Below are 12,435 nucleotides of genomic sequence, written 5' to 3'. Positions count from 1 at the left end.
TTTGAAGAGATAGAAAGAGAAAATATGTTCCAACAATAAAACATTTTATCTCATTTCTAGTAGACTGATATGTTTTAAAACATATACTAAACAAATTATATAGAATTGAATTGGTAAAGTTTCATTTAATTTTCTTATTTCTTTATCTTGGGATTTGGAACTGCATGCCATTAAAACTGCACTAAAGAAGGGCAGACGAGAATTTATAGTTAATACATTCCATATGTTCTAAACATTTGCACTGGGTCTGGCTTGGATGCAGCTATAATTCTTCATGGCAGGCCACATGGTGCTGTGTGCTGTCTGTGTGATCAAGGCAGTGCTGGCAAGGCACCAATGATTCCGCTGTGGCTCACAGTGCCCGCACAGCACCAGCACCGCTCTGCTCCCACACTGTCCCCTGTCCCGGGAAGTGTGCTGGGCTGGCCAAGGGCTTGCAGGAGACAGCCAATCAAACGGACCAAAAACATATCCCATGCCTATAAAGTTATGTTCTGCAGGGAAACTGGAGCAGGGAGAGTTTTTTTCACGGTAGCTGATGCTCAGAGAATGGTTAGGTAACGGTCAGCTAATAGCAGGTGGTGAGTGATTGCCTTTGGATCAGTTGTATTGCTGCCCGATTGATGTAGTGGTGGGTTGTGCTTTCACTGTTGATTGGGGGGTTTTGTTGTTGTTTGTTTTGGAGTTTTTGTTTGTTTGGGAGGTTTTTTTGCAGGTGGTTTTTTTCCTTTCCTCCCTTCACTCATTGAACTCTCTTCATCTCGACTCAGACTGGAGGGTGGGTGAGCACACAAGAGGTGAGGTCTTATTTTCCAGACAGGGCAACCCACCACAGCATTCTACTCTCTCTGATACATAAGAAATGGACCTATCACTTATCCAAATATTAAATAAACAATTTTTCAAAATAAATAAACTCTAAAAAGAGAACATTTAGAGAAAAACCTCACAGCTAGTCAAGCATTTGAGAATATAAAAACTTAATTAATTTTACTCCTACAAGAACTAAGCAAGATTTCTTACTGAAACACTGTATCTACCAAAATCTCCCAGAAACTACATTATTACACTCCTCTGAACCTGCAGGCAGTCAGAACAACACATAAGTCTAAATATAACATGCATTAATACTTATTGCATTATAAAGTATAACAAAAATGTGATACTTAAATGTGATACTAATGTGACACATTAAGTGATACTTAATGCACTTTACATTTACTATAACACTAAAGACTGTATCTTTTTGAATTCTTAATTCCATTTTGTCTGCTTCAAACTATGAGGACACACTATGACAGGACAACATAGTTAATGGCACACAGATTTTGTGAAACATTAAAATCACGTTACTGACTGATACATACACAATGCTGATCAGCAATGTAAATTCATACTGAAGCACAGCAAATACAGAAACTGAATTTACTGACAGACCAGCATTTGTTTTCATATGTACAACTTACTAGATGACATTCAGTCACATTCTGATTGGGGAAAAAAAGAAGAAAACCCAAATATCCCTTACTCCTTTCAATTTTTCATCCCTATTTGTCACTTTATTCCATAAGTCTGACATCCACAGCATGTTAATACGTATTTCTACAAATTAATTTGAAATGATTTTTTATTATTCTGTACTGATGTAGGATTCAATAGCCTCTAAGAAGCTTGAACTATTAAAGGGAAACAAGCTTGGATTTAAGCAAAAAGGCAATAACATTATTGGAAATAAATATGGTGCTTATCCTAGGTTGACACTATGTTAAAATGAAGTAGATGAGTAACTAGATATCCTTAGACCACAGCTCATATGATCACCTGTCAAAATCCTGCTAAAACACCATTAAACTAAGAATGAATTTAAGTTAAATTTAAGGGCAGTGAAAACAGTGCTGATAAAGAATTATCTTAACATATCATTGACTTCTTTATTAACAGCAATACTTCAGTTCCTATTTTGCTACAAATTCCAACCAATTTGTACAATTAAACTTTTATACTACTGCACCTAGGGAACTGGAAAGACGTGGGGAAATGGCAGTACTAACACAGCACTGAGGTAGATTAAAAATTATCAGCTGACAAATGAGGACATACTTACTGCGCATGTGTGAGAAACCAGGAAACTTGACTGCTTGTGTGTATTGGGTAAAAGTAACCATGTATGCTTAGCTGAAATAAGGGAAACTACTCCATATTTTGAAATGCATGTATTTTATTGCCTTTGAAAGAATAAGATGTTAAAGAGTACCCGGGGAAATATTACTCATGTAGTATGATTTTAACTAAATGAAAACAAATGAAATAAACTGCTTTGATTTTCAGTTCTACTAATGCCACAGAAAAAGTAAATGACCTTTCAGAAAAGTTTTGATACATGTTCTTACCATATGCTTCATCTTCCTCATTTACCATATAATCCTACTATTCAAAACCCAAAGTCAAGAGCAGGAAAAGACAACATAACTTATAGAAGATCAACTGGATTTTTACCCTCTGTTCCATAGCTTGAAACATAACTTACTTTTATTATCTAGCTGAGCCCTGTATTTACTGAATCCTTTTAGCCGTACTCTCTGGCCCAGTAGATCAAGGAACTCTTCAAAAGCTGGTCCTGCCATCTCATTGTTATACATTTCTTCTTCTGTGCTTTGGCCTGCTTTGCAGTAAAGGATACCAATCTTATGTTGAAAACTCAGCTGAAATAAAAAATTAAATAAAAAAAGAAAAGGAAAATTATACAGAAGCAAAGGAAAGTCAATACTAGAATAAATATTAACAATTAAAATATAACACTGTTATAACCCCTGACAGAAGGCATCTGAAAATGAAAAAATAAGTGTTCTGATTTGTGAAATTAAATCACCACAGGACGAAAACAAGAAAGAAACAATCCACAAAAAACACCGTCCAATTCTTGAAAGAAAACTGGATTGGCACTTTTCAAACACAGATAAAAGCAGTACAAAGACATTTCACTTTGTTATCTATAAAAGCACACTCTACTTCATGCTATGGTATGAAAAATTTAATTGGCAATATTTATATATTGGTCTTTTTTTTCTCAGATTAAAAAGAAGGTGAATTTATCATACTTTATTTTTACCCTTTAAAGTTCACTGTAGTTCAGTTAAAACAGGCCCCCAGAAGAGTAATTTCTAATATATGCCATCTTTTGCCTTCCTCATAAAATCTCGCTCTGTTAAAAACTATTTGCCATTTTTAAAAGTATACTTAAAACAAGAAATTAGATTGCAGTCAAATAGTTTTGCTAAAGAGATTCTCAGTTATGGAACATTACACAAAAAAATCACATCTATTCAAAAATAAAATACAAAAACTACAAAACATTAGGCATAAAGAGAGATCATTACTTCTTGAGCAGACCATTTTCCTCTTAACTTTTATGCACACTTAGGCTGACAAAGAGGAAACTTCACATGGATGGATTAGTCCTATTATTCTTAACCAACACCTTCCAGAGCTTCACAAACTGACAGAGACCATCAGTCACACCCGATTCCCTTCAGGCACTTATCTATATTCATGACTCAAATCAACTCTCCAGCTGTACACCTCTCTTAATCAAACTTCAGGATTAGTGTCCAAAATGCATGTTATGCAAAGGCTGGATGTGTTTTTCTGTTAGAGCAAAAGTGACAACAGCCTGCTTCCCCTTAGTCCTACGGGGATAAAGGCTTTGTGTAGGGGTGAGCCCCTGGGGAACCTGCTCTGGCAGAATGTCCTTGACCAGAGAGAAGTTAGGAGCAAAGGACAATAATAAGGAGTAAGGTTTCACCTGGCCAGCCTAGAACACAGGAGAGTCAGAAGCTGTAAGTTTGACAGGGCATGGGATGGATGACCATCTATGATAAAAGGATATTCTGGGTTATGGATATACTACAGGAGCTGCCTGAGTCAGACCCATGAAACCTGGAGCTACTGGTTCATTCCCATCATTTCCTTTTGACTAGCATTAGGTGCTATCCCTATCCAAAGTGCTTCCTTGATTCCCATTTTAAAGAGAGTTAGGTATTTAACAAAAGGTTCCAGATTGCACACTGGTGACTATCTTGTTCAGCAGAAAGCATGAACAATTCATTAAGGAAACTGCAAAATAACTGGTCAAACAAACATTAGATATCAGGAAGCAGTGCTGTTACTTGACATATCCCAGAAGACTTTAAATGATGGTGACCACACTGTCACCTCTATACCAGCCATGTGTCAAATAGTTTAACTTGAACCACAGGGAATTTAAGTTGATTTCCTTGACTTCACACTAGAATTTACAAGTTAAATGCAAAATTGAGCCACCAAAAATGTGGACAAGAAATAAGAGTAAAAAGGCACCTGGGCAAAATATTCGGTTTAGTCACACTTTTCCATTCTGTGGATGCCAGTCACTCCTGCCTTTGTTCATGAATAGCAATAATATTCCAAACAGGAGTGAAGTATATGCCTATCTTAGAGAACAATCCAATATCTCACAGTTTAAACATTGAGCTAAGAGACATAGAAAATGAGGATCTGAGACTCACCATCCCAAGATATGAACTAATCCTGGGATCTGATTTCATGGACAGACAAGCACGGTGAACGCTATACAATTCTGAACAAAGCCAATACTTTAAAAAAACACTATTGCTAAACAAGCTGCAAGCTCATCTGCAGTAATCTGAACCTCTTGCCCCTTTGCTAGAGCCCTTCACAACTATGAAATTAGAAAACCTGACTAAAAGAACTCTCAGCCAAGACCATGGTGGCTGTGCAGAAGCAGAGATCAAGGTACATTTAGAATGTCAGTGCCTAAAAGGGAAATAACTCAACGAGTTTGGCAGGATCTTCTTATGTCATACATTTAACTGACATGAAGAACTATCAGAATATTTAAAACTGATAAATTTTGCCAGTTTTGAAACAGTACCACATGCTTATTCAAGTTTTTTTAAGTAAATAATTGCAGACGTGGTTCCGATTTCATTATTTCCAATTCACAAATTTTACATTTAGTTATATTTTACACTGAGAACAATTTAATAACATGAAACCACAGAAAAACCTGCTAAACCAATTTAGATACTTGGGTATGTGTTATGTATTGAAGATGCATAGCAGTCCTTCCAGACTCAAAATTATTGTGTTCTTGTCAGAATCACTCACTACTGAATCTTGGCATCCTGTCAAATTTTTGCACAGAGTATTTAGCATGTAACAACAACTTGTTGAGTTCCACCATGTGAAGATTTTAGATTCTTTTCAGTCAAGGAACATCAAGAGATTAGACACACAATTGCCACTAAATGTCACTGCAACCAACCTTAATTTCTTTGGGTTTTTTTAAACTTCATCCTAGAGCTTAGAGAGAAGTTAACATCCCTAGAGCGATGTTAGGGGAACCAAAAAGCACATACAGTAAACAACCATTAGCAGAAATTTGAAAGGGAAACTAGGGGGAAGCCGAAGAAAGCTTAAAAAAACTACAGTAGCAGATAAAATGTTGACTTTTCTTGCAAATATACAGCTGAATTTAATCATGAGCATCATATGGCAGAATAAATAGGGAAAAGGCAATTTCTTAATGTATTCAAATTAGGTCAACCATCCAATTTACAACTGGTTTCTACCGCCATTTTAAGAGACAAAATTTAGCCACATGTTTCCTTCATAATCCATATTAGATTTTACAGAAAAATCATCAAACAGGTAGAGAATGAAATCAAAGCATCAAAGTAGTCTTCAGCTGGCTATGGAAATATGCAAACATTAAACACTCCATTAGACAAAATTCATATCACTCTGGTGACAGTACTAATCTTCCAGATCATAATTCATCTTTTTAAATTCATGATATTTCCACCAGTCATCACCTTCACTTGCCAAGCATAACTCTTTTTGTATTTACTTGATTAATAAACTGAATGCATTAAGTACTTAAGAGGATTAAAACCAAAAATGGATCTCATGCCAGTTCTTTGCATAGCTTTCTGTCTGTGTTCAGGTAATTACCTTGTAGTAAGTGGTACATAAGATATATTAATATTACATTTTCTCAGCTGACAGCCCATTTAATAATAGGACTGAATTTCAGAACTGATCACACAAAATAAAAGGAATATATACTGCTATATACTGCTGTTTCTCCAAATGAGGAGATGATTACTAAAGAATCACTTTGGTCAGTTCAATGGACAATCTCAATTTCCAGTTTTTGGGAAATACTGTTAGTGAATTTGAGAAATATTCAGATCAGATCAAACACAGTCAATACTCAATACTGCCTTGAACATATTGCCCCATACTGAAGTGAATTGTATTTACTAGATTCACCTAAACTCACTCTGAAGCTCAAACAGCAGAGAGCAAGAGCACATCATGAACTCTTGGATTCAGAATTCAGTGTCTCTGATTTTTCTGTATTATCAGAAAAACTGACAACCGCAGAAGAAAACAACAACATTCAGCAAAATCAACTCCTCAGACACCAATGTGAACAAAAGCAGTAAAATTAGCTTAAGTAAAAAGTACTAAAGATAGCTTAACAATCCATCCAAAAAAATGCCAGTTCTGTTCCTCTGACTACACATGCTTTGTTTTGAGCAATTGTTACAGGCACATGGAATTCTGGTAGACACCACTAGTGATTAGATGCAATTACTACATTCAAAACTGAGTCAGCAACAAAAAACTAACTACAGCACCATCATAGTCAACTGGTTCAATCATCAGATTGGACTTCAATGGATAGATACTGACTTTCACCTAGAAAGCAAAATCTTCAATTTAAATGAAACATTTTTTAAAAACCATCACAAGTCTGCCCTGCACAAAATATTCATAAACCATACATTTCACTACTAGCTTTGAATGAAGCAGATTCACTTTTATTGAACCTAATAGCCCTCACCATTTTCTCTCAAAATTTAAGCCATTTGAATATTTTATTGTCATGCATTTAATTCAGCAGTCTCAATCACAATTTCAGTTCTATGAATACAGAAGTATTCTCTCCTAGTAAGAATACAGCAAATTCAGAAAATACAAATACATATCATAAAATGGTATTGTAAAAAATAACCATAAATTTTAGATGCAGAGACTTAAGACACAACATGCTTTGCCTCCTTACCCACACACAATACTAATAGTGTTAGATGCATTTTCATGTGCATTCAACATTTGTACATATTTAAGTGCAAATACAGACTGTGAAAATCCCTTCTTACTGATGTTAAAACTTAATAATCTTTCACTCAGCCAGTGAAAGACAATCTCCATAGACCAATATTTATTTCCTTCAGCTGAAATGTATTTTAAGAAGTATTTGCTTGGAAAAGCAAACCTCATTTTGTCAGTGAAAAATAGGGAAGTTTATCTAAAACCAAGAAACTGAATGGTTTGCATTATGGATCCATGTTAATTAGCACTGTCTGCAAGATATTTCACTTTTTTTTTCTTCTGTTTATCTAAGGAATGGTCTTTAAGAAGAAGGCCATGTGCTACATACCCCTTGTTCATCCAGTTTAAGCAGCTGCTCAGGTACTTTGGGTGAGCTGGAAGCCTGTCTAAGGCACTGGATGCCCAGCTCTGGTATCACATACTCCAGCACCTCTTTGAGAGGCAGACCTCTTGCTGTGCCATGACGAGCAGTGGATGGTATAGCATCTTCTAAAATTGCTCCTCTAAGTGTAGTAAGCTGCAGTAAAGGTACAACACACAAAACGGTTTTAGCTCTAATACTCTAAACCCTAGAGATAAAAACTTCAGGGTTTAGCAAAAGCATGGAAAAAAGAAATGGAAAAAAAAACATCCTCATTTTAATTCATTTTTTTAACCAGTAAAAAAATTATTAAATAACTTTAAATGAGCAGATCAGCTTTCAATTTCTAAGTGACAACTACATTTTTTGATTAAAGAAATGATTGAAGCATGTTAACAATTTATTACAATTACCAAGAATATTCCTTTTCTGGGGGAGGAGAAAGTATTAAAGACACCAGTAAACTAAAACCAGTTAATTCTGCCATACTTCCCCAGCAAACACAGTAGTCAAGTGTGAGGCTGGACACATGAGCTAAGCTACAGCCAATCACAACTTTACTTAACCCATTCACTTATTATTTTATCTATGCTGCTCCATCTTCATTGGATTTGACAAAAAGAGAGTAATTTCTTAGAACTGGGTCACCTGGATCACCTTTTCACACATACATACATACATGGACACTCCATTTTTGGCTATAAAAAAAAACTAAACTGAAAACAAAAATTATATCTACATCTATATCTGTTTTTACATCTGTTTGCAAAAGCACAAGAGCCCAGTGATATCAGGAGATTTAGCTAACACTTCTCTATATCCTAGGCAAAATAAAAATCAAGAGTCCTGAGGATTCCAAAAATTTACAGTTGTTTGCTGCAATAATAACATTGTGTGTTTTTATACAAATCTAACGTAGTTGCTATGATAAAGAGATTGTTTAGCAAGAGATATTAAATTGCTTGAAAAAGGAGTTATGAGACTTCACACACAACAACCACAAGCAAATTCTTTTCAACTAAGATCATTATTTTATAAATATATTAATACTCCTTCTGCAAATCATCCATATAGAAGTACATAGAAACATGTCACAAAAAAGCTTCTAAGAAAGTATTTTGAAACAAAAAGAAAAAATACAAATAAGTCATTATACTAGTTTTCCTATTTTACAGCTCCCTTTATCCCTACATTTCTTAATCTTTGATTTCTATCATTAGAAACATAACATCAAGCAGCCTGATCCACACTTATCTTTAGCTGTGTTAACAGCTGTTCCCTTGCTTGCACCTTGCAGTTCTCTTCAGCCAACTTACCTCCTTTTGGGTGCTCAGCCAAGAAGACAAAAAGTTTATGCAGTACAGAAAAACAAACATCTGTCCAGGAGCAACTTCATTTACTAATGGTACAGGAAACATCCTTTCCCATTAAAAGATGTACTTTCAAGGTTAGCAATGTACCCCCAGAAAAAAAAACTAGTATCCTAAGCTCTAAGTCAACTTTTTCATTACTTTGCAGAATTATGGAATGAACATTACCTCACTTGTCCTGAAAACTATACGATAGTTGAACTGAGATCCTTCTTTCTCCTTAGCATCTTCAACCTTTTCTCTCCGGATGCTGACTGCTACAGGTCCAAGATTTTCATCTATTCCAAAGTAGTTCTGATGCTCTTTTACACAGGAATGAAGGAAGAGATAAGAGTAAAGTATGAATCCCCTAGAAAATTTCCATCAAATTTCAAAAAACAATTTCTGGAGCAAGAGATTATTTTTAATTGAACTATGAGGTCTGTGAATACACCAGCTGGCGGATCTTCTGAACTGTACAACAAGTACATAAATCTCAAATGCTAATTTTGATGAGCAAAATGGTCACTCATATCACATAAATTACTGCAACTGCTGCTGCTATGAAATATTTTTTCCCCTTTTTTTACAACCAAATTAATATTTTTGCTGTAGGAAACTAGTTTGGAGAAACTGTATCTATATATAATCTTGAATGAAAACTAGGAATATTCAAACAAATAAGGTTTATTCTTATTCTTATCTACAACTTTACATTCCAAGCAGCAACTCAGTCTCAACAAAGGAGAACTGAGTCTAGTAACTCTTCAGTGTTTGATGAATAGTTAAATGCATCCTTGAGGCAACTGGTACAGTCTGGGAGAGTAAAGCACTATGAGCTGAAGAGAAAGATCACATTGGAGACCGTTTAAGGAGACCAGACACACTCAAATCCATGTGACCAATCTGGATCTGTGCTGAAGCTCCTTCTTACCACCTTTGAAAGGTCATAGTGAGTAGTTACAGTCACCTTTAAAAAAGGGCAAGAGGCTCTGGGAAGACATAGAACAGCCACAATAAATTTTAGTTCCCAGGGAGATTAAGGAACAAATTCTCACAGAAGAAACTTCCAGGCACATGACGGACAAAAAGATACTTGGAAACAGCCTGCATAGATTTAAAACATGCAAATCATGCATGACTGATCCAGTTGTTTTCTGCAGTGATGTGACTGGCTTTATGGATGAGGAAGGAGCAATGAATGTCACCCACTTGTGCTTTAGCAACGCTTTTCTCCCATAGTATATCTGTGCAGCCAAACAGAAAAGACATGGTCTGGACATGCAAATTATAAGGTGGGCAGAAATCAGCTGGCCAATTGACCTTAAAGGACTGTGGTCAGTAATACAAATTGCAATTAGTGGCCAGTTACTAAAATGTTTATCAGAATTTGATGGTGGAGGTGTTATTGTTTAATAGAGTTTTACAATATCTAAAGGATGGGCTGGAGTTCATCCTCAGCAAGTTGCTGTCCCTGACCAAACTCTAAAAGAAGAGTTCATGTATTGGAGGTTAGGACTGCAGATGGGTGCAACAGATGAAGGGGAATAACCAGCAGGCTTTTAACAAATCATCAATATGTGCACAGGTCAGACATGGAAAAGCATAATCCTTGCAGTTCTAACAAAAGTAGGCAAGGGCAAAGACACACAAGTAGAGTCCTACAGCTGTAGGGTGTCTGTGCTTCACTTCCCACTCTCCTCTTCCCCTGGAGGCAGCTACTGCTGAGCTGTGACAGCTGAGCTGCATGTGAAGCAACTCTTAAACCACTTAAAGTTTTCAACCTGACATTTTAAAACAAACTCTCATTTTGCCAGTCCAAGAAAAAGGATTGAAAAAGCCTTATGAAGACCAACACAGAAATGCATGTAGAACAGAACACGCTCATACAACAGGCTGGAAACCCACTGCCTCAGGAGCCTCTCTGTGGAAGAGCACTGGGGACCTGTGAGCACAGGCTGCAGCAGCCAGCAGGATGTCCCAGCAGAGAGGGAAGGCAACCTCCCTCCGGGCAAGAGCATGGCAGCAGCTCAGGAGAATATGATGCCTTTCTGTTTGGCACTTTTGAGGGCACATGAGAAGCAGTGTGGGACAGAGTGGGACAAGGCCAACAGACAACTATAAAGACAATTAGAGGGCTGGACAATATAACAGATGAGGAAAGGCAAAAAGAAATGGGCTTGTGCAGCTGGAGAAGAGCAGATTAATAGGAGAAATAACTGCTGGATCCCACAAGCTGATGGGACATTGTAGAGAAAGGAGAAACAGACTCTTCTAGAAGGTACAAAGTGAAAGAAGAAGATGCAACCATCACAACATGCAGCCTCTGAGTGGGGGGAATCCAACACAAACAGGTCTCCAAGACAGATTGTGAAATCTCCATCCTTAAATACTGTAGAAAACCTAAAGCCACAGATAAAGGGAAACAGGTTTTGAGCAACCTATTCAGAACCTACATTTAAAGGGAACTTAAAAGAGGGAATTAGACTGGATGGACTGCAGAAATGTCTTCCAATCCAATTTATGCTATAATGCCATATTTTAAATAACAATTAATTGACTAATTTCTCCTTAGAGATTGTCTGTATTAAAAAAAACATTTTGCTAGCATTTTTGAGCTAGTTTGGTACTTTTTTTTAAGTAATGTATTTATAGAAATGTGTAAAGAAGTTTTTTCCAAAATGTCTTTCACTAAGAAGTTATCCATACTCTCAGAATTAATGCAAAAGAATGAAATAATCTCTACATAAAGGACAGTGTTATTTCTCATATCAAGTTTAAATTAGGTTTCCAGTAGTCTTTCAAAAAATCTATCTATGAAGTATGTAGGTGGTTCCAATCCATCTTCTAGCAGAAGGAAAATGAGAATCAGCACATTACAACTTTTTTTGGAAGGAACACCTGGAGTCAAAGAGGTGCAGGCATTAAATTATCTGCTTATGCTCTCCAACTACATTTCTTTCCCAGTCTGAGAATTCTACCTGCATGGATAAATAATGTACCTCATGGACTTCCCAGTGATAAGTTAAAACTTTGAGTCTAAATGGGCAATTTTATTAAATGGAATAGGACTTTACAGAGAACACAGAGAGAGGCGGAGAGAGAGAGAGAAGTTCAGACATCAAACACTTCCCGTAACATAAAAGCTCCCCACAGCTGCATAATTCAGGCTGTGACATAAGGTAAACTCCTCAGTTAGAGGTCTAGAGCTTTCCATTTTGATGCAAATCCAGAAAAGGGTATTACACAGTTGCTAGATTTCTTGGCTGCAGTATTACTGAGCAGAAAAATACAAGTGTGTGCAGATACCTACGAATTTCTTCTACAACATGAAAGACACGAACCCAAACGCTATTTATATGCACTAAAAATAAAATAGATAAACCAGAAAAGAAAAGTAAGGAAGCTGAAGTAAATTGTGTTGCACAGCTACTCATATTCTGGGATTTGGGGAAAACATTTTTAATTCAAGGCATCTTCTTTTTTTTTTTAATTTCAAAAAGTACAAACTCATTAAACTCATTTAAATGTGTTTATGTTGGT

At 36.2% G+C, this 12,435-nt stretch overlaps 1 protein-coding gene across 5 annotated transcripts in view; it reads right to left on the bottom strand.

The window, feature by feature from the left end:
- Positions 1 to 12,435, bottom strand: part of SIPA1L2 (signal induced proliferation associated 1 like 2) — a 126,512-nt gene that overhangs the window by 56,341 nt on the left and 57,736 nt on the right. For all 5 annotated transcript variants that reach the window (XM_084202059.1, XM_084202061.1, XM_084202057.1 and 2 more), the window contains 3 exons: positions 9,082 to 9,215; positions 7,511 to 7,699; positions 2,528 to 2,702 (listed from right to left, as the gene is read on the bottom strand). In XM_084202059.1, coding sequence (XP_084058185.1) covers positions 2,528 to 2,702; positions 7,511 to 7,699; positions 9,082 to 9,215 — 498 coding nt within the window. The remainder of the gene's footprint in view (positions 1 to 2,527; positions 2,703 to 7,510; positions 7,700 to 9,081; positions 9,216 to 12,435) is intronic.

This window comes from Fringilla coelebs, assembly GCF_963513975.1.
Source record: "Fringilla coelebs genome assembly, chromosome: 3".
Classification (NCBI taxonomy): domain Eukaryota; kingdom Metazoa; phylum Chordata; class Aves; order Passeriformes; family Fringillidae; genus Fringilla; species Fringilla coelebs.
The sequence above is the reverse complement of the archived record's forward strand: the minus strand, read 5'-3'. Positions and strand labels throughout refer to the sequence as shown.